This window comes from Gordionus sp. m RMFG-2023, chromosome 1 (assembly GCF_954871325.1).
Source record: "Gordionus sp. m RMFG-2023 chromosome 1, tfGorSpeb1-WG-v2, whole genome shotgun sequence".
NCBI classification, from domain to species: Eukaryota; Metazoa; Nematomorpha; class Gordioida; order Chordodea; family Parachordodidae; genus Gordionus; species Gordionus sp. m RMFG-2023.
The window spans coordinates 51,500,233-51,524,817 of record NC_088775.1 but is presented as its reverse complement, the minus strand read 5'-3'; the positions used below and the strand labels follow the sequence as shown (position 1 = coordinate 51,524,817).

At 29.4% G+C, this 24,585-nt stretch overlaps 1 protein-coding gene across 3 annotated transcripts in view; it reads right to left on the bottom strand.

Annotated features, from left to right (window-relative positions):
• The window catches only part of LOC135922251 (uncharacterized), a 70,791-nt gene that overhangs the window by 43,434 nt on the left and 2,772 nt on the right, over positions 1-24,585 (bottom strand). For 2 of the 3 annotated variants that reach the window (XM_065456665.1, XM_065456664.1), the window contains exons 6-7: positions 15,496-15,623; positions 14,934-15,064 (exon numbers count right to left, since the gene is read on the bottom strand). In XM_065456665.1, the coding sequence (XP_065312737.1) occupies positions 14,934-15,064; positions 15,496-15,623 (259 nt within the window). Of the gene's footprint in view, positions 1-14,933; positions 15,065-15,495; positions 15,657-24,585 lie in introns of all 3 variants that reach the window. The other variant, XM_065456666.1, reaches the window with a different exon arrangement.

Genomic DNA, 24,585 nt, shown 5'->3' with positions numbered 1-24,585 from the left:
GTGTTTATTATTTTTCCATCGTCAAAAAAACGACTAGTTTGGAAAAGGCTTATGTTAATTACCTGACAAAAAAACATATACCCTATTATAAGGCCCGCGAGTATTGGATTTCACTTAAGATCGACCAAAACCCAATATGATTTTCCAAGATAAGAAGCCTGGAAAACAGCTATAAGTCATTAATAAATTACTTAAGTATAATAAACAGGCAACCAGCCATATTTTACCATCGCTATTCACGTAAAAGAAAATTTCACTTAGATCGTAATATCTTGTGATACGGTTATACGGAGAATATTTTATTAAATAGTGCTATAAATGTAACTAGATTCTAGTATATTTATAATATTTAGTGTAAAGTCCAGAATCCAAACAAATATCTGGATATCATATTGAAATACAAACAGTCAATAAGGAGAACGGAGCTATACACAGGCAGGGTTGCCATGTCTCCCCCCATCAGCGGGAGACTCCCGCAATTTTTTAGTTTACATGCAGACATCTCTCTCCCGCAAAACTACCGCAATTGAAAATCTCCCGCAAAAATCTACTGCAATTTTTAAATTTCTCCCGCTAATTTTTTTAGTATTTTAACGTTTCTATTATATAAATAATAATTTTGAGACATTAATTGATTATTTTTATATTTTTAAAATAAATTTTAAATATTTATTCGAAAAACATGTCTAGTTTGTAAATTTCTTTCTATCCTGTTTTATTTTTATCCATAAATAAATCCACATCATTTCATTCATATAAGTCAGTACAGGGGAGTATATCAACATCGATTGCAATACAAAAATATTCTCAAAAATAATGAATAATACAGATGCAACTACATTTGCGGAAATCGTATACATCTATCATGTAGTTCAACATTCACAGAGCTATATCATCACAATATGAGTTGAATCTTTTTCTCATGATATTTAGCGACTCCAATATAAGTGCAAACCTTACTTGTGGTAGAACAAAAATGAGCAAGACTATCACAAGTGTTTTAGTAGCTCAATCCTAGAGGTTAATTCTAGACGATTTGAAAGATGGGCATCCATATGCAATTATAACAGATGCATCTAATAAGAGAAATATTAAAACATTTCCCTCGATCCTTCGCTATTTCAACAAGAATAAAGATTAATAATGGTCTTTTTAAATGAGAGAATTTCATGCTGGCTAAAAAAATAAATAATTAAAACTAAAAATTGAAATTTAGATTATTTGCCATTTGAAAAATGGAAGATAAAAATATTTAACATTTGGGAAATGGATACCTATGAGGCTAATATTTAAAATGGTTATAAAGGATATGAGTTATTAGAATATATTATTTTTTGAATTAAAATTTTATTTAAGCTAAAAGGTTTTTAAAGTTTTATTTGCTTGAAAAAATCATAAAATTTGCAAATTTTAAAAGCAAAGATATAGTGATAGGCCAGAACATTTTTTAATTTATAAATCAAAAACAAAAACAAAAGAAATATCTAACGCCAAGGTTGATGTACCAATAATCAAACATTGACCATTAATGAGTGTTAAAACATAATTAGAAATTAACTAATTTTCACATCATATTTCAGAGATCAATACAGTCCCATTTCAAACTAAAAAAATATCTGGCAGTGCAATTTTTGTACAAAATATTTTATTGAACTGAGCAGCCAAATTCATGTATTTTAAACTTAAAATAGTGCAAATTTAAGACTTTTCTTTCACAATAAATCATCATTGGTCAGGCCCAGAGTTGCTGCGAGCTATCTTTTTTAGTAACTATAACTAATAGCGCGCTACGTAGCTACTTTTTAAAAATATAATGAATATAACTATAAACATGAAAATTTAAATATAATATCATAATTAATTATAATTTTTATGATTTATTATTTAATTTTAATATTGAAATATATTTCCAATTTATAATTTATATCTTGAATTTGTATTATAAACCTAAATCACGTGTAAATTAATTAAAATGTCATAGCAAATGGATATCCAAAACGTTGAAAGTTAGTTAAACGATGATATTAATGAAATGGAAGATACCCGTGAAGAAAATGTTCTTAATAACAATAATACAAATTTCCCATTTCCAAAATTAGAAAAATATTTTGATATTAATATAAAAGTCAAAACTGGCTACAAATTTATTTGCTAAAAATGTAAAAGAAATATATCCTCAAATCAATCCATTAGCTATAACCTCAAAAAACACCTAAAGGTAATTGTCATTTTTAAATTCTAATAGTATTTATTTTATAAAAATGTTCATGCCAACAGTTTTAAGGAAATAGAAAAACATTTAAATAATAATTCAATTCAAACCAAATATTAATAATGCACATGCCAATATTTTCCAGAAACTGGCTGATAAAGTTATTGTTGATTTTATAACTGATACAGTTCAGCCAATGTCCTTGATTGATAATCCATCCTTTACTATGATGATTAAAACTCTATCACCTGGTACAACAATTTTATGTCGCCAGACACTAATGAATAAGATAGCAGATAACTTTAAAGTGATGAAAAATGCTCTAATGCCTAGCCATCAGATGCTCATGCCATAATCTAATTTTGATAGCAACAGTGAATGCTGAAGGAGCCCTAAGAAATGAAGATTTTAAAAGGGTATCAGGATCCACTTTATATAAATGTCAAACTCTATGTAATAGGCTCAGACATATTTTTAAAAAAATTAGGAAGGTATTTGTTAACTCCTAACCCACTAGATGGAACTCAGTATGCCATGCAATCTAATTAATAGCATTTTAAGACTAGAAATGAATTTTCTCTGTGATGTTGGAATTCAATATATTAACGATGAAGAGCATACTTTTATAAAAGAGTATACAGAAGTAATACTAATTAATATTTATTCAATTTCATATCATTTTAATTTTTTAGGTTATGCAATAATTGGCTCTTTCCCTTGAAATTTTGGAAAGTGATTTATTGATTATCAATATCTAACAAGAAAAATTAGAATAATAAAGATTAAGAAAGAAGATGGGGTATTATGTTCCCGCAATAAGAATCCTAATTACAAAATTACAGAGATTGAATAATCTAATCTTATGCCAGCCCCTAATAGACTCTATGTTAAAAGGCATTGAGAGAAGGTAAGTAAAATTAATTACTTAAAGTTAAAAGCTGTTGGGTTTGGTTTGACAGTTGTATGAATTGAGAATACAATAGAACAAATAGTTTAAATATGTAAACCTGAAGATGAGATGCTCAAATGTCATTATTATGTGATCAATATTATTGAAAGAAATAACCTAACATTTATGCAACATTATAATATTAATATATAGAATTTAACTACATTACAATATTAATAATTTTTAATGAAACTAACTTAATACATGAATGTTATTCTTGTGTATGTAATCAGTATTAATGAAAGTATTATAGATTCTTATGCAACATATGCTTGCATTCAAAGAAGTAGGTGTTCAGTTTATTTTCTGATGATATGATAAAAATATTAATAGATGATCATCAGTTTGTAATACCCAATGGTAGACGCGCATATTATGTTGGATAGAAGTTTATGTTTCAATGTAGAAACTCTATTTTAATACTTGGGAATTGCCGTTTAAGAACCCATAGTGTGAATGGACAAAGATGCTTCCTTTCTGGCCCAGTCCCTCTATTCCTCTCCTAACAATCCCCCACAGTTCCCTCTTGAATCCTGTAACACAGTCATCTGTCCATCTACATCAAATCATGATAATATTGCAACATCAAGCATTCTCGAATCTAATATCCCTGATGTTATGTGTATTGTTTTTTTATGTAAAGTGTGGAGTCATTTTTCTGATAAGTAAAGTCATATTTTTTTAGTGATTAATTATTTTTTGATTTTTTTGCGCATTCATTCTTTTAATATGTCGTATTGGGATATGGAATCATGTGGGATTCGGAATCCCAACGTTTGTATTCGAGATCTTGAATCCCCACGTTTTATTCGGAATCTTTTTTTAAAAGAATATTTAAAACCCATGGGGATTCGGAATACTTTTTTTTAAAACAATTAAATAATATTTTTTTTTCTTCCTTTTTTGCCACCTGACTGGCACCAGAAAATTTTATTTTTTAGAGATATTTTGTTATAATTAATAAATTATCAAAAAGGAAAAGAGAATGTTTAAAAATGTAAATAGTATAAAATTAAGGTATATAATGATTGAAAAGAAGGTAAAAAGAAATTTTTTTGTAAATTTATATAAAATCATAAATATTTTCACGAATATATATTTCAAAAAAAATCCGAAAACATTTGATGTTGTTCTTGAAACACTCGCACCTTTTATTCATGCAACCCATTTTGCAATTGCATAATGATGTTTTCCCAAGTGTTGTGACATTCGGGGAAGCTCCTAAATATTTTTATCAGTTTAGATAAAAAATTAATATATTTTATTTACATGAATTAATTTGAGTATATGTGATTACTATAAAAATAGTTTATATTACCTATGATTGATATATCTTTGTTGGGAACTTCAAAATATTTAATTTTATAGTTTTATATAGACTAGAGGCAATAAATGGTGCTGAAATTCTTCCAGCACACGTTCATACCCATATTTTGTTCAATTTTTAATACTTTCCCTTCTAAATTTTTAGGAATAAAATAACTCAGAGACCTGCAGAGGTACCATATGCACGGCCGGCCCGTATTTTTTTTTAAAAATGTTATTTTTAATGGCGATTTAAAATATTTGGTTTTAAAATATACGGTCCAGCCTGGGTATTATTAAAAAAAATTAAAATACATGACCCTTGTATACCCGGACCGGGCTTAGGGCCGGACCTGCAGGTTTCTGAAATAACTGATATGAATTATCAATAAATTTAATTTTAATATAAATTAGTAATTGTATTGGGCGAGATTTTTTTCATAGAATTTCTAAATTATTACATTTTGAAATGAAAATTTATTTTTAAAATGAATTAAGGATCTTATTGGGCGGGATTTTTTTTCATGGAATATCTAAATTATTACATTTTGAAAATTTATATTAATACAATATTTTTAATATTAGTTTAAAATTTTTTTTTAATGCCTCAAAATTTTTTACCCAAAATAGTTTAAAGAATATAATTTATATAAAACCATTAAAACAATCAAATACAAATCTATTCAAAATATACGGAAGGAAATGTAGATAATATTTTTAACGATTCCTTTTTTTTTATTGTTAGCAAAATTATGTGAAAGATATATACATTTCTACTAAAATAGCAAAGGTTTCAATCAAAGATTCACGCTTTCAAATTGTCCATAATATTACTAATAGTCCTTGTTCCAAAAATGTTGGCCATAAATGGAAAAATAGTTGTGATAATATTGGGTATAGTATTTTTAATATTTTAAAAAGAGCCCCTTCTTTTATTTTATATTTAAATGATCGTGGGCGTCAAAACATAATTTATTCTCAAATAATTGGACAGAATAACTTTATCTTAGGTCATCACTTGTTATTACCTAAGTACAGATAGAACAAATTGTCCTAAAAATTTAGAAAGGAAAGTATTAAAATTGAACAAAACAAAATAAAATAAGGGTAGGGTGTGCTGGAAGAATTTCAGCACCATTTATTGCCTCTATCTATATAAAACTATAAAATTAAATATTTTGAAGTTCCCAACAAAGATATATCAATCGTAGGTAATTTAAGTTATTTTTATAGTAACCACATATACTCAAATTAATTCATATATATTAAATATATTAATTTTTTATCTAAACTGCTAAAAATATTTAGGAGCTTCCCCGAATGTCACAACATTTGGGAAAACATCGTTATGCAATTGCAAAATTGGTTGCATGAATAAAAGGTGCGAGTGTTTCAAGAACAACCTTAAATTTCAACGAAATGTCATATAGCATTGAAGATATGTTGCAATAAATAAATTTTTTTTCATGTGAAAATTTTCATATAAATTTACAAAAACAAAAATGTTTTACCTTATTTTTCATTCATTATATGCCTTAATTTTATACTATTTACTTTTTTTTTAATTTTCTTTTTAAATCCCTTATTTTGGCCTTTTAATTATATGGTGCCAGCCAGACGGCAAAAAGGTGAAGAAAAAGTAATTATTTAATTTTTTTCATGGGGATTTGGAATATTTTTAAATAAAATATTTTTAAAAAAAGATTCCGTATAAAACGTGGGGATTCAAGATCTCGAATCTCCACGTTGGGATTCCGAATCCCACATGATTCCATATCCCAATACGACATATATATATATATAGATATAAAAATAAATAAAAGGAGTTGTCGTTTTTCCAGATTTTTTTTAGCATTTGATTATAGGAGTGCGTAGATTGGTGGATAATTATCAGGAGATTTTCGATGAAGGGTTAGGATGTCTGAGAGATTATGAAGTGGATATTAAAATGAAGGAGGGTTGTGTGCCAAAATTCTGTGGATTGCGAAGAGTACCATTCGAGTGGCGAAGAAGTTGAAATAGAATTGGATCAATTGGTAAAGAACGGAATTGTATGTCCTGTGGAATATAGCGAGTGGGCAACGCCGCTAGTTCCAATAAAGAAGGCCAATGTAAAACTCCGTTTATGTGCAGATTTTCGAGTCACGTTAAATCCGTGTGTTGTGGAGGTCAAATATCCATTGCCAAGAATTGAAGAAATACTAGCTAGTTTAAAGGGAAGCATTTATTTTTCAAATGTAGATATCTCTAATGCATATCTCCAACTATGTGTAAAACTGGAGAAAATGAAATTAATAACTATTACTACGCCTAAGGGATTATTCACATTCTGTAGATTACCATTTGAACTTAGTGTCTCAGGTCCTATTTTCAACGTACAATGGCTGCTGTTTTCCAGGGAATGGAGGGAGTTTTCTACTATATGGATGATGTGTTGGTGACTGGAAGAACTTCCGAACAACATAAGTGGTGATTAGAAGAAGTATTTCGGAGAATCAAAGAGGATTGAGGGCAATCGCGGAGAAAAGTGTGTTGGGGGTTATGGAAGTGACATATCTTGGGAACAAAATTACGGTAAAGGAGGTGAGACCCTTGGACAAGAATATGACAGGAATTAATATATGATAAGACCTAATAATAAAGCAGAAGTGCAGGCTTTTTTAAGGAAAATATTATCATCGTTTGTGGAAGAATTTGCTCAGATAGCAGCGCCATTATATCAATTATTAAAGAAAGGGGAGAAATTTTATTGGACAGATGAGCAAGAGGAGTCATTCAAAGAATTGAAATGTGGAATTGGAAAAGAACCGGTTTTAATGTGTTTTAATAATGAATTGGAAGTGATATTAGCGGTGGATGCATCTAATAAAAATTCAGGAAGTGCTTTGTTGAATTATATTGATGAAGTAGAGAGGCCTGTGTTATTTTACAAGAATATTTAGAGCAGCAGAAACCTGGTATTCCGTGATTGAGCAAGAAGCGTTAGCTGTCATTTGGATTAACAAGTGTCGTGAATATCTAATTGGACGAAGATTTGTTATTTACATGGACCATAAGCCGCTTGATCTTTTCAAAAAGGACAATAATGATATAATGCTATCGCCCTGGTTACAAAGATGGTTACTGCTGGTTGGGAGTTTTGACGTACAAGTGAAATATCGCCGAGGAAAGGAAAATTATTTACCGGATATTCTTTCTAGATGTGAAGCGGGAAAAGGATTCGAGGATAGTGAGTCAAAGGGTATGGAGGAGGAGGGTGAACATTGATTCGGGCTATGGTAGGAATAATGTCACATTAATGGATGACGAATTAACTCGTATCAAAGCATGCATAAAGGGGCGGAAGACATGGCGAGATGGAGACAAAACTTTCAAATATATAGAAAAAGATTTGGCCAGATGAATGTGTGGTACGAAGGAATAGAGGTGTAGTACCGCTCAAATTAAGGGATGCTGTGTTAACAATGATTCATGCGGGGCATCAAGGTGTGGAGAGGATGAAGCAATGGGGCCAAGAATATGTGTGGTGGCCAGGGATGAACAGAGATATCAAAAATATCAGTAAGAGTTGTTTGATGTGCAATACGTAGGCCAAGATGCTCCATAAAGACAAGAAAAGTGTTTGGCCAAAGGCTACTCAGCCGTGGGAGCGGATACACGTTGACTTCTTTGACTTTGAAAATAAGATTTATATACTTGTGGTAGATACTTACTCAAAGTGGGTGGAATATGAAGAAGTAAGGGGGCTAACGACGCAAGTGGTAATGAAAACGTTGAAAAATCTATGGGGCAAGTTTGGAGTAGCTCGAAAGATAGTATCTGACAGAGGTCCAGCTTTTATCAGTGAACAGTTTAAGGTTTTGCGTGAAAACCGGGGTAAAGCATATTTTAGCACCGCCCTATCATCCAAGTTCAAATGGTCAGGCGGATAGGATGGTGTTAATTGTCAAAAACTGGTTAAGAAAATCAAAGTATGGAGGTGGGGAAATTTGGATAGCCGTGGCATATCACAATAGTCGCAAAGGAGAAGAACAGTCTCCGGCAGAGAAGTTTTTAGGGCGGCGAACCAGGATATAATTGGATTTATTAAAGCCGAAGCCACATCAAGGGGTGGAAAGGTAGATAATGGAAACGCCTGAGTTTGTATTGGGACAAACCGTGTGGGCAAGAATATAAGAAGGTACAAGAAGGTGGGAATCCAGGGTCATCAAGGAAAACATGGGACAAAAATTAACTCGAGTATAATTCACCGACGGAAGAGAGGGAGTACGGCATCGAAATCAATTAAAAAGGCGCGTGGAAACTGGGAGGTTACGATCGGGATTAGTGATCTGCATCGGGCCTAATTTTTCAAGCCCGGCCCGGCCCGAACCAGAAATTTATTTTTAAAAAATTTACCGGCCCGGCCAGGTCCGAATGTATTTAAATATAGAAATTAATTTTTATAATTACTTAAAATAAAAGACATATGTTAAATAGCGTTTAGTTTCAATAAATTAAATTAAAATTTTTTATTTTACATAAAAAATTCAATATAAAATTGATAAATTTAGATATATTTCATAAAATTTCCAAGGTCCGACCCGACCCGGCCCGAAATTTTTTTAAAAATATTAGGCCCGGCCTAAACCCGATTATTTTAAATCCGGGCCTAAATTTTTGCAGATTTCTACTCGGGATTATGAATAGGAGGATATAATTGATCGAAAATTCATGGTGTAAAAATATTCATCTTAGTATGGTGCTCAATATATCCAAGTAAAATTGAAGGGGACGGTTAAAACAGAGGTATGCTAACTCAATACTGGGGTGATTGATAATAATAATAAAAAGGGAATAAACCATATAAGGGTTAATGGGACAAAATAGTTAATGGAATGTGCAAATGATAAATGAAGCCAGGTCGAACTAAGATGATTTCTACAAGGAATCGACAATAGCGAAACACAAAGGGGGTAGAAGACTCAAGAAGCTAACCACCGTTTAAATTCGTGAAAACACCATAGAGGGACGATAATTATGCCGGGTGCGAGGTGAAGTGCGAAGTTTGATTTTCAATTAGTGGGGGAGTGTTATCATTTTTATGATAAGCAAAGCATGTTTTTTTAGTGATTAATTTTTTTTTTATTTTTTTTACGCATTCATTCTTTTAATATATTATTAAAAAGGATTTATATAAAAATTGATATTTTTAGATTAATTATATTATTAATCCATTTATATTTATTTAGTAGTTGATATATTATATATAGATAAAAAAACGAAATAAAAAGGAGTTGTCGTTTTTCCAGATTTTTTTAGCATTTGATTATGTAAGATTTTTTTTGTTGGATTTTTTTTTGAGATGTTGAAAGCAAACAATTAAAAGGTGAAAGAAAAATACTTATGTAAAATATATCAATAAGGTAAAAACCAATATGCTTTTTGATTAAAATTTAACATTTAATTATATATAGTAATTAATATTTTAAATAAAAATTTAATATTTAAATTTATAATTAATAAAGTTCTGTTGTAAACTTTATACCTGATATTCATCACCAATTCCTTCATTGACCAATTCCTTGGACTGCCCAAACCTCGTTTGATTTCCAGAATTCCAAGAGATGCCAGACAAGTTGTTTAAACCAATTAAGCTCAATGCATTGATAGGCTGTTAAAAAAATTCTCCTCTAAGGATGTATGGACAGCCTTTCTTTTATTCAGCCACAAATCTTTCCAAATTCCTGCTGTGAATGGTAATTTTTCACTACAAATATTAAACTAGTATCTTCTAATATCAATTATGAACCCCTTGATATCCTAATTCACACCTGCAACAAAAAACAAGACGATTTAAATTTCAAGGAAAAGCTAATCGATAATAAAATAAACAATTTGGACATAAATGGTGCTCTCAAACTATGTATCTCCTTTGACACACTTGCTCTTGTGGACATGATGTCATACCAAAGACTACTAGACAAGCATCCCCAGACACTGGAAGCTATAATGATTTATGAAACCAAGAACCTTTCTCCGATTTTCACTTCGGAAGAAGTATTTAAATCAGTGAGATTTTTTCGGAAGGACGCGGCTCCTGGATTTGAAGGTATCAAACCTTTATTTCTTCAAGATTTAACTACTCCCATCCTCAACAGTCAAACTTCTTTGATAAAATAACTCAATTAAGCAACAAAGTCATTAATGGTGAGGTCCCAGATTTCGCAAGGGCCCTTTTTTTGGAGCCAAACTTGTCGCCCTGAGAAAAAAGAATGGTGATATTAGGACTATTGTCGTTGGTGCTGTATATAGGAGATTATGTTCCAAGCTTATAGCTAGCAGGATTTCTGCACAAGTTTCTAATATACTTCTTCTACTTCAATTAGGTGTTGGAACGAGTTCAGGATGTGAAGCGACTGCACATATAACTCGTATTCTCTGAATGCTACAATCGCTCAACACCTTGTTAAATTCGACTTTAGAAATGCTTAGAATAGCATTCACAGAAAAGTAATCATTTCACAATTTATAAAACATTTCCCAGCTTTTACAAACTATATCTTTTCATCCTATAAAAACCATCCCATTTGGTATTTCGCCATTATATCTTAACCTCTTCTGAAGGTATTCAACAGGGTGATCCCCTAGACTCCATATGATTTTGTCTGGATATCCATGATTTGATCCCTAAAATAAAAAATGACTGCAAAGCTCGTTTTATGAGAGCATTGCATCTGTTATGCCAGATTGAGCGTCCACGGCTAAAGATGCATTGGAGGCAATGATGACCAGTTTGACTTACTGGCTTCTTGCACTTGGTGCACTTATATAAAACTGAGATTGTCACATTTAAGCGAATGGCTACAGCAAAACTGAATTCTTGATTTGAAAGTTCAAGGTCAAGATTTTTAGAGGGGATGGCGTCCAAGTATTCATGTCCTGAACCTTGGTTGAGGGAAGCTAATAGGGCATGATCTTCAGGTAGCAGGGTCGAGAGGTAATCAACTGACCTTGCAATTATCGGATTATCACAATCCTTTTGTTTATGGGAGGCTGGTGGTTGACATTCATCTCCGACTGAGGCTTTGCATATGATATAGGCTATCATGCAGTGCATCTGGCAAGGACAGGTGATCAGTTATTATTTTGGAGCTTGTCAATATGGACGAGATTAAACCACTAATTGATAAGGCTATGGGTGATCGTCCTCCTTTATTGCAGGGGAGAGTGGCTTGATGACACGAATTGGAGTTAAATTTGAGATTAATTATTTTTTCCATGATTATGGATTCATATGCTTTTAAGGATTTAGGATGTTTAAAAACAGCAGTTCGCAAAGCATATAAGATCTTTGGTATATTGAAGAAATTTTAAATTAAGAAGAAAGATTTAAATGTGGGAAGTTGTATGAGTAGTTCCTCCATATCGTTTAAATTATTTGAAGTAGCTTGGAAAAAGGTTTCAACCGCTAACAACTGATGAGCCAAGATGTGTTAGTTCTTCGGCCATAACGTCTTTAAAGGCGTGGCAGTTGGGAGATTGAGAGGTGAGCTGACAGAATTCTGTTTTGTCGACGTTTATGAGAGCCTATGGGTACATCCTTTTGCAAAATTTCTAGGGCTTTGTCTATCTCTTCTGGGCTGTCACTTATAATCCCATCATCTATGTACCAGAGATGAAGATCTAACAAGGCAGCTTCTTTTAATTTTTTTAAGATTGTCTATTCCTAGACAGAATAATATCGACACTGGGGAATCACCCTGTTGAATTCCTTCTGAAGAAGAAAGTCTATATTCACCATATTGTAAAATGGAGGGATTCGCATAGCAGTTTAAGCATGGGGTGATATTGATGAAGGATTTTAGGAAGAAACACCTTTAATTGTGTTGTATGCATTGTTAAAGTCAATTTTAATTAGGTATTTATTAAGAGGATTATTTTGAAGATAGATGCGGGTTATTTGAGCGGCAGACTCACAGCCCCCTTTGGCACCAACCTCTAGTTGAGTTGAAGTGAGAATTGTAGACTTTCTTATTGATTCGAGCAGAAATTAATTTTGATAATAATCTCCTAAAGAGGGTGTCTATGGCAATTGGGCGTAGGTCTTTGTTGGGTTTTGTAAGAGCGATTAGTTTCGCTCCAAACATAATTGGCTGGACGAAGATAGGAACGTCATCATGTAAGGTCCTGTTACAAAGGAGAGTTATACTGTTGAATAGGATAGTTTGAGAATTTAGGAGAGGGATGGTTGTCTTGAAGGTATATCGGTCTCATGCCCAAAACCTGCAGAAGATTGCTTTTCTCACTTCCTCTGAGGTAAATTCTATTGGATAAGATGTGGGATTTACACCAGGTTCAGTTGTAGATGCCTGATGTGGGCAGGGGGGGGGGGGGGTGCTTCATAGTCAATCGGGTATAGGTTTGAAAATTAAAGGGGCCAGTGTGTCTGAGGAAGAAGCCAGACGAAGTGTCCCTTTTATATTTAAATTGTCGATTTTTTCCCCACTAAATTTACTTATCTTAAAAGGATTTATGGATAACTTAGGTGTGGTGGTTATGTTGAAATGTTGTCTAGATCATTTAACCTGTTCTTAATTTTGAGTGATGGACAGTTTGCTTTTGTCAATTGGAACCGGAAGCTTGGAAGCCAAATAAAAATAATATATATTATATAATATTTAAAAAAAATATTAAATCTTATCAAAATATTTAAATATAAATAAAATAAATTATTTTACTAAATATAAATAAATATTAATTAATGCTAGGCATATCTTGCAGGGTGATAATATAATTAAGCAAAGTCTTTCATGATCTGTTATATAAGTAACTATATCAAATATTTTTTTACCTCACCCTAGTAATAGTTTCACCTATCAAGAGGTAGTGCTTGGTTTGTTACCTATTCAATAGGTCTTTTAATTATCTATCGATTGATACCTCTAATTACCATATATTTATATACTTTAATAAGTTCAATAAGAAATGTTAGATATGGGTCTGAACCCCTGTTATGCTCGGGATTTATGCTTATAGCGATTTAGTCGATTTTTAGAGCCAAGCGCCAGGTCTGGGTATTACACAACCAACCAATTAACAACACTAATATAAGTAATCTCGAGTTTTGAGTCAATTTTTTGACTAAAAACTCGACTTGTGTCGTAGTTAAGCCGATTCGGCTGAGTCGTTTAACAACACTACTTAAGGCAAAGGATCGCAATAGCTATTCTTAAGGCTAATTATGTTTGTTTTAAATTCCATCTCTCCCGATGATTAGAGGAAGAGGATTTTGAATATTGTGCTGGTTTCGCTTTTATTTATTTTATATTTTACATTATTTTATTTTAATATTATTTTAAATACACTATTTTTGTAACTTTTAAATTCCCCAACCTATACAATGATGATAATGTATTAGTTGCATTGATTCATCCGAATTTTAAACTAAACTGCCCATATATCAATTTACCATATATCAATTCCGATGATGCTTAAGATCAACGTAATAGACTAATGGTAAAGTTGAATAGTCTCATACCAATAAAGATGGCCTAGTTACAACCACAAAAATGACTTCCACTGGTAATTTTTTTGAAATAAAAGATAGTATAATAGAAAATCCCCTCGAGGCGTTTTTTAAACCTAATAATACTCAAATGAGTATTTTTGATAATCTTTCTTATATTACAAATATGTATATAAAATTAAATACTGCATTGCCCTCAAGTGCTAGTGTTAAGAGATTATTTAATAAGGCGAAACTTATACTTTCTGATCGTCACCTTGGGGGATAATATTGAAATGATTTTATTATTATAATGCAACAAAATAAATAAAAAATGAATATTACCATAAATATTTATTTTTATTACTAAATATTTTTATAATCAAAACTAACTAAATTTAAATATTTGTTAATTTATATATTATTTAATACATAAAAAGTAGCTTAAAAGTAGCTAAAGCTATTTTTAAAAAATAGTAGCTAATAGTGTGCTACCTTTTTTGATGGGTAGCAATAGTGGTAGCGAGCTACTTTTTATGACAATTAGCAGTAGCGGTAGCGTGCTTTAAAAGTAGTGTTTAACAACTCTGTTAAAAAAATTTTATTGGCAGTTTAAAAAATTTTTTTAAATTCTTGACGGACTGATTCATGCCAAGTTTATCTCTAACATATTGTTTGTCCTGATGTTGTAATAATTCTACAATTATTTTTTATTTATTTTTTGATAAGTATGATAGATGGTAATGTGTAGAAATTGACCCTTTTATTATTATTTTGAAGACTGCCTATATATCCTGTCCTTAATGGGGTAATAAAAATAAAATTTATTAAAACACCCATCATAAAGGGGTCATTCGAGAGCGTTATGGTCAGTATATGAATTTAACTCCTTTTAACGTTTCATTTCAACTGTATTCATGCAAATTTTTGATGGTATTAATTATATTGCTATTTTTTATTTTAAAATAATTTAAGCCTACCAGCATCGCTTTTAGATATGCTGGGGGAGTAAAAGGAGGATTCCGAAGAAGTTGGTCTATCACATTCTGGGCAGAACCATTCGGCTATTGGAACTTCCACCAAAATGGGAGTCAAGCAATCCATGTGATACCTTTTTTGTATAATAAAAGAGAAGAAAAGGTTTATATGTCTAAAAGTGAATCTTTGTGATTTTTTGTTTTATTTAGGTTAGTGTGATACTTAAAATCAGAATTGGATTGGCGACTCTCTAATTTTTATGTTACTCTATACTGATTTCTCCTTACATATTTGGCTATGTCAATTGTCCTTTCTAAGACCTATTCTAAAATATTAACAAAATTATCACTCCAAGGTGTTAATGCTAACTGCAGCTCCACCAGACCCAAGGGGAGTGTATAGGGCAGGATTCCCAAAATTGGTTTATTTTGGTCTTAGCTTTATACTAAGTTAAAATTCCAAGGATTCATTCATCTCTCATTATAAATATTAATTATATAATCTAGCCTTTATATAAATTTAAAAAAAGGTCAATTTTTAAATAGTTTTGGTTATAAAAAATACCCATTATTGCATATATCACATAATAAAAGAATTTCTTCTCTGTCCCCCGAATGGCAAACTTCACAATGGGTTGTATCTTCTAAATTATCTTCAAATATGTCCTCTATTTTTTTGATATCAACCATTATCTAGTTCAGAATCATAAAAAATATACATCAACACTATTTTTCATTATAAATGATGTAAAAGATCCAGAGTTGTTAAAGTTTCGAGATTGATAACTATATATTTTAATTAAATATTATTTTTCTTGTTATATTTATGAAAAAAAAAAATATTAAAATCTGCTATAGCATTTTATTCTGAAACTTAACGATCATGAAAAAATAATAGGTAACGATATTCCCTTTTTTGGTCAATAACGTAAAAGTTACATTTTTATAGTAATGGTTACCTTAATGCATTTTTTTATGTTATAGTATTTAAAATTTAAAGCTCTGACAACATGAGGATATTACATATTTATAGCTTAATATTAAAGTAATACAATAAATAATAAGTGCTATCTCATTCGCTATCTTTATATGATTTCCCAAATTTAAAATTATTGTTTATTAATAATGTTACATTTATTATATTTAGCTAAAAAGTTTGCTTAATATGGAAGCATATTTTTGGAGGAAAATGAGCATGCCTTTAAACATTTGAAAATAGTATATTGATAATTATGTCAAAAAAAAATTTTATTAAGCATAAATTCTTTTTTAAATATCTAGTTATTTATATATTTTTTTGGTGTAAAAATATTTTTTTCTGAAATTTGGTGTGAATATCTCCTTATTTATATATTTTTTAGGTGTAAAAAATATTTTTCTGAAATTTGGTGTGTTGGTTGTGTTCTAATATAATAATCTAACATTTAAAACTCTAGTAAATGAATTCATGAGATCTCAAAATCCAATACAGGTGAGGTCTAAGTTTATGAATCTCAAATTACTTGATGTATATTTTCAAATGTATAAAATATATATTTATAGCCCTTAAAATTTAGTAAAAATATTTTTTTTAAATTCATCAGTGTAAATGTATTTCTGGTAAAACAAACATAAGTTATTTTGAGCTAGCCTTACTTTGTGGCGATTAAACCAAACAAGTATGTTATTTATCAATAGATTTAAATATTTAAGAAGGAATTAAAATGGATGAAATAAGAATTTGAATATTATTTTGCTTTTCATTATTTTGGGAATAAAAAAAACTTAATATGGAGGACACTAGCACTAAGAAATAATTGTAATGAAAATTTTTATATAAAAATACACATTTTATAACAAATAATGATTATATACATTAAAATAAAACATCAAACATTAATATAAAAATTATATAAAATAACTCTTTTTAGAGCAATTTAATATTGTAAACACCTATTACAATTTCTTGATATTATGTGTATACCCATAGACTTATGAGCAGGGTTAGGCATTATAGTAAATATTTATATTTAAAAAACCCACAAATATTTTTTGTATTTGTGTTTAGAATTTTTTTGAAAAATTATTAATTTAGTCAGTCTTATTGAAACTTTTTTCTAACACCATATTTTGGGGTGTTTTAAGTATGTACATTAAATAATTATTATGACTAAGAGCTAGTTATATTTTTTGGAATAATAATCATATATCTAATATATATAATCTCCATAATCAAAACATGATCGTTTTCATATCATCTTAACTTTATTAAAATTTAAGGAGACTATATAGTGCAATGTTAATTTTTTGCCATCTACCAGTATTGAACCACAAACTTCCCATTTAGAAAGTACAGCTTTAAGCATGCACCAACTTGAATTATAATGCATTTAAAATAAATTATATATTTTTTTTAAAATTTTGCCGTTTTTTACCATACTAGCTAATAACCCGTAAAGAATGACGGGGTTGAGGGATCCATCGATATTGATTCTCCGGTGGGAGATCAAGGCATAACGGCTCTATAACGATTCTCCGGTGGGAGATCCATCGATATTGATAATCGGGTGGGAGATCAATCAACAAGGGAAACGATATTGATATTCTAGGTGAGATCAATCTACAAGGGAAACGATATTGATACTCTAGGTGAGCAATCAACAAGGAAAACGATATTGATACTCTAGAAGAGATTAATCAACAAGGAAAACGATATTGATCAACAAGGAATACGATATTGATACTCTAGGCGATATCAATCTTACCAAGGCAGCGGTAAATGGAGACCAAAGACTAGGATGTTTTAGGAGAAATTTTAAGTTGTGTTTCCTTTCAATTAATGAAGGGTAAAGGAGTAATTTATTGTAATATTTTATTTACATATTATGTGTTATATTTGTCAGTTACTAATGATAATATATATGGATATTTTATTATGTTTTATAATGTATGATGAGTATAATAATTATGTACGATAAATTTCCTAACATTATATATATGCATTTATCCATATATATTTTCTATTGTGAAAATGGAGGAATAAAATGTCAGAAAGCCAATTAGTGGCGACGGAGAAAAAAGAAAAGAATATATAATGTGAAGCCATTGGGTTTTATCAAATTAACTAAGGGAAATCATTGGAAAATATCATTTTAATGGTAATAAACTATGGTATTATTTGGAAAATACATTAATGGTATATGGATTTATTATTATGCAATCTTGTCTTGAAATATGAATTATGGAAAACAATAATTGATTATACTATGAAATTCCAGAAGAATGAATGACACAATTATTAAAAATGAGAAGGATAAAATTATGAATATGTAGATCTGTTAATAATAATTTAACAATCATTTGGATGTATATGATAAAATGGTATAATCTATTACTTATGGAAATATGGTTTGTGGAAATCTGTTGATAATAATTTAACAATCATTTGGATATATATAATAATATGGTATAATCTATTACTTATGAAAATATTATGGTACAATCTTTTACTTACTTATAAAAATTGATTACTATTTGTAAAATGGACATTATTGGAAAAATTAATTAATAAAAATTTGATGTTTGAAATAAAAAGTAGTAGTTGTATTATTACAAATTATTAGTTAGTTTGTGTATATGGTACTAAATATACTTTATTAATATATTTTATAAGAATATAAAAATTTAGGAGAATAAAAGGTAAAATTGTTGCAATGTAACCTGTGAGCATTAATGGTATTAGGAATATTTAAATTTGTGATAGAAATCATATTGGGTAAAATTTAAAATAGAGATGCCTGAAAATTTTTCATTTTAAATATGGGTTAGACATTTGTCTGAAAATTTTAAGACATAGCCAGGCTGATCAAAAAACCAAGTCTCATGCAATTTTATAAAATTTTGCCATTATTTTTATTATAATTTAATAACAGTCTTAAATTTAATTTTTTAGATGCTTGAAAATTTTTTAATTTTAAATAGGCTAGACATTGGCCTGGAAATTTTTTTTTGCAGACATGGCCAGGCCTGATCAAAAACCAAGGCCCATGTAACTTTCATATTATGATTCTATTTTTAAATGAATATGATTTTTATATATTTTATTTCAGTAGTCAACTACCAAAATTATTATGGTCTTTGGTGGGCTTGAGAATTTTTTCTAGGGATATACCGATATTTTTATCGGATCGTGCCGATATTTCACCCATTTTTAAATATCGGTTATCGGCCAATATTATAAAATTTTCCGATCCGATATAAAATGGCGTCTTTAATCAAAAATAAAATGTTATAAAATTTTTTAAAAAAGTTATATCTAAAATCATTTATTTTTATAAATAAAATCGAAATCCATTTATGTATGTTTTTTTAATAATAATTTAATTAATAAACATTCTGCCATATTGTTATTTTTTTGCGCATTCTGTTTATAAAAGTGTGCGATAATCTCTTCAGAATCTGTTTTTAGGAAGCTGGTGATATTGACAGTTACCAACGCCGCAGGCTGACCTCTGATAAATTGGAAATTTTGGTATTTCTAAAAAGAAATCTTCGATATATTAATGTTAAATATTATTTTTAATATTTACTTCAAATTTCATAATATATTTGTTTATTACTTATTATGTATATAGATTATTGTTATTATTTATTAAATAAAAGTGATTTAACAATAAAAATATTTATACTTTTAGAATTGCAACTAAATATAAACTATAACTGATCATTGATTATGGTATAGTTAAATTATAGATGTTATACTAATAAAAAGTATATTAAAAATTAAAACCATTAGTATCTTTACAGAATACAAAATAAGATATGATATCGGATAGGCAATCGGCCGATATCAATTTAATATCAAGAATATCGGATCGGATCGGCCTCGAAAAAGTGCTATCAGTACACCCCTAATTTTTTCCCAACATTATGATGTGCATGAACCTGGCTTGGGAATTTTTTTAATATTAGAAATTAGGCATAGGTGTAATATTTAACACCGAATATTTATATGTGGCTCAGGTAAAAGCTAATTTAAATATATTTTTACTCAAAAAATAGCATTCACTCTTAGTCTTAATGGGTTGGCCTTGGTCTGAAGTAGGATTGAGCGGGATTAAAAAGTACCAAAAATAGATATGGTTTTAAGAGATTTGCCTATCTCCAGGCTTGGGAAAAAAATTCAAAAATATTATGGGTTGGCCAGGTTTGAGAAAAAATTTTTAAAATTAATATGGTACGGACTGGGCTTGGAAAATATTTTTATAAATATTATTGGACTGGGCTTGAGGAAAATTATTCATTATTATCAACTTGGACACTTGGAAATTTTTTTATTATTAATTATGGGTCAGACATTGGCCTAAATTTTTTTGCAGGCCTGGGCTCGGCCTGATCAAAAAATCAAGGCTCATGAAAATCTGATTTTGATTGTATTTTTATTCATTGTGATTTTTTAAATATTTTATTCCAGTTCTCAACTACCAAAATTATCTGATCTTTGGTTAGTTTTAGGGAAATATTTTCAAAATTATTATAGCCTTGGACCTTGCTTGGGAATTTTATTCATATTAAATATTAGGTAAAGACCTGTGCGCCGGCCGGCCGTTGACCGGCCGCCGATCTTTTTTGATTACGCCGAAAACGACGCCGTTTAAGAAAATCACGCAAAAATTACTTTCATATTTTATATTTTTTTATTCTAATAATTGGTCAACATCACTATTGTAATTTTTTTATTGTCAATCATGACTTTGATGAATTTTTATTTTCTACTATTTTAAAATCATAATTATATTGACGTCATTATAGATTCAATCAATCAAAAATCTAAAATTCTAAAAGTTACCATAATTTTACATATTTTTAAAATGGATTGTATCTACATTTTATAATTCTATAAATAATTTTAATATCCTAACTCTGGGAAATAAAAAATCCATAGTCTGGAAATATTTCGGATATTTACGTTTAAAAATTAATAACAAAACAATTTCCATAACCGACAAATTTTACTGCAATTGTTGCTTAGAAAAGGCTATTGGAGACGATGATGATTCAAATAAGCCATTTTCACAGTATATTTTTTTTAAATATTATTTTCTCATATTAGCCAAAATCTTTACTAAATTAAAATATATTTTTTGTAAAATATAATCTAGCTATAAAATTCAAAACTGAAATTTGTTAAAACACTTGACTTCTGAACATAATATTAAAGCAGATACTTTATCAAAATCGCAAGATTTAAAAAAATATTTTATATCCAAACCAAAATTCCAGACAAATTCTAAAACCTCTAAAAAATGGCTTCTAGCAAGAAATTATGTGTTATTATGTTGTGCTGACTTATTACCTTTTCAATCAATTGATAATATAGGGATGAAATATATTTTGAAGGTATCAAATTTTTAGATATATTATTTATTATAATAATAGATCTATCTTTATGTCTTTTCTGTTCTTTTAAAATAGCATTGGCTAATGAGGAAGTTTTATAATAGTTGAATTTTATAGCCATGCCAACATATTATTACACATTGATTTAAATAATATTGGATAATTGCATATACATTTGTTTTAATCATCTTTGTTTTTGAGCTTTGCAACCCAGAATAAATTTTTAACAAATTTATTTCTTCTTGAAAAATTCTCCCTAATTTGTTGTCTAATATAAATTAAAGATATAATGATTTCCTGTTATAAATTTCAAAATACTTATTTTAGAAATATCAAGTTATCAATTCTAATGCTGATTTGCCAGACTGGACAACACTAAGCCGTACTGCTCTTAATGATGTTTATCAATCAATGAAAGCATATGTACAAGAACAAATTAACTCAGGGCCAAAATTTTGCTCAATTACATTTGATATGTGGACAGATCAATATAGAAGAAGATTCTATATCACATTTACATTTCATTTGATAAATGATAATTTTGAAATGATATATACTTTAGCAACTCATTATATTACCCAAAAACACACAGCTGAGACTATACTAACTGAAATTGATAAAATAGAGGAAGAATTTAATTTAAAAAAGAAAAAAATACAAATGGTAACAGATGCTAAGCCGAATGTTAGAAAAGGTGTTCGATTAGGTGAATATGAACACCACCTATGTTTGGGTCATGGTTTACACAATCTGGTTACAGTAGATGGTATTAAGAAGGTACCTTTTGTTGAAAATCTCATCAAAAGAATTAGAGAAATTAATACTGCTCTAAGATATAAAACTGCAGAGGTTGAATTTGAAGAAGATCAAATAAAATGCTTAAGTACAATGGATTTAACATCAGACATGTTAGATCTTGACAGCACTGATCCATACCCGGATACCCGTTTTCAAATTGGCAATTCCAATGATAATAATAACAATAATTCCACGCATATGAAAACCTTAAAATTAAATGTCCCAACACGTTGGAGTATATTAATTATGCTAGAAAGCATATCTGGATTAAATAAAAATTTAATTAATAAAGTTTTGAAGAGAATTGGGAAGCACTTTCTCAAATTATCACATTTCTTTCAAAATTTAAAGAAACTGTCGAATTTCTTTCAGTACAAAAGGGGCCTATTTTAAACTTAGCGTTACTTTTTGAAGTGAAATTGAAACACATTTAATAGTAAATGATAGTGATAGTTCTGAAATCATTTCACTTAAGGAAAATATGCTAAATAAACTTGCGCTACGATTTCCGATTTGTAATTTGCAAGTAATAATATATAAGTATATTCTTTTATTTTTTATTTAAAATTATCTAGGTATTGGTTTCTCTTTTAGATCCAAGATTTCAAAAATTGACAATTGTGTCAAAGTATTTCATAGAGCAAAATTGCTCAGCTTCAGAATTTATAATAAAACATCTTAAACTTATAGAGAATGATGATAATCAGGTAGTAAATATAGCTAATGAGAATCAAGAGGAATTATTAAATTCAAGTTATTTTACAAAATTAGCAAATAAACATTCAACAAATAAAATGATTCCAAGTTAGGTGACTTAGAACAAGAATGCTACAGTTTTCTTGGAAAACGATATTCACAAGATGTGGACGTTCTAAAATTTTGGAGAGAAAAGAAAAGTGAACTTCCCAATCTTTCCAAGCTCGCCAAAAAAATTCTTTGCATTCCGGCGACCAGCACACCTAGTGAAAGAGTTTTCTCTACCGCTGGATTGATGTTAAATTCAAGAAGATCATCATTATGTCCCGACAATTTAAATAAAATATTTTTATACATGATAATTATAAAATTATGAAATCGATTTTGGATTTATATTAGTTTTCTATTAGATAAATATTAAAAATTATGCCGAGATATCTGTAGTGTTATTTGTTTTTTTTAAAAAAAAAATTATTTAGCAATTAAAAATATTTATATGTTATAAAAATTTATAACTGCGCCATTTTTGAAAATTGCGCAGGCCGCCAATAGTTTCGTCGGCGCACAGGTCTAGGTATAGATGATCAGTAATATTTTAACAAATAACATTGATATGGGTATCAAGTAAAAGCTCTAAATAAATTTTGACTCAAAATATAGCATTTACACTTGGTTTTAATGGATTAGACATGGCCTGAAGAGGGGAGGAGGTTATAAAGAAAAAAATTTGGATATTATTTTCAAATAACTAGTAACCATCATAAAAGTAAGAAAAAAAAATCTCATTCTTAATCATTTTTGACAGGCTATCTACTAGTAAAATTAAATTGTCATGAATAAATAGTATTTTATCAATATTCCTGGGACATAGAAAGTCCTTTCTGCATCGAGTATTAATCCAGCGATAAAAAAATTCTTTGAGTGTACTAGTTGCATGTATACAAAAAGCCTTCCTACCTAAATTAGCAAGCCTAAGAAGTTCCAGTCGCTTTTTTCCAAAAAGTTAACACATCTTCTTCTAGTATACTATGTTACCTAAGTAAAATATGACATTCTTGCTAATGTTGATATAATCGTTGTGGAGGGGAATATTAATGAGTTATTTTAGCAACATATGGACTAAATATTTGCCCATTTTCTTCAACTTGACTCTCCTCTGTGCATTTCTATCATGCTCTAAAAGTTTTAAATTTATAATTAAAAATTGTGTGTGAGAAATCGAATTTATAAATTCTAGAACAATTTTAAGATTTTGAAATCTTGAATCAAGTAATGTTGTTATCGAATTTTTAAAATATAATTTTATTAATAAAAATATATATTACCTCATTTTCACATTCCAAATTGGATACTCGATATCTGAGGATTGACTACTTTAATATTTTTTAATCAGAATATTAATACTTGCAACGTTTTTTATGCCATCAATTGTAACTAAATTATGGGTATAGATGATGTCATAATCCCCCAATCTGACGCTTCTTTTGACATTTTCCCCAGCATAAGTTACCATCTGTATTCTTTTGTTATTAAAATTCCTCTTCTATACTATAGATATCAGATAATATGGCTTCACCAGTATGTTTTTGCGTCACGTTTATAGTAGCCAGGGTAAAATATTTCAAATATAAATTTTCATTTAAATGATGAAAATTAAACTTGATATAATTCTAAAAATTTTGCTGCCACACTGCCACCATAAAAAAATCAATGGAGCCTGGCCACGCCACTCATTCAATCGCCGACTTTTCAGGCGTAAATAAAATTGCTGGCAGTACAGGCG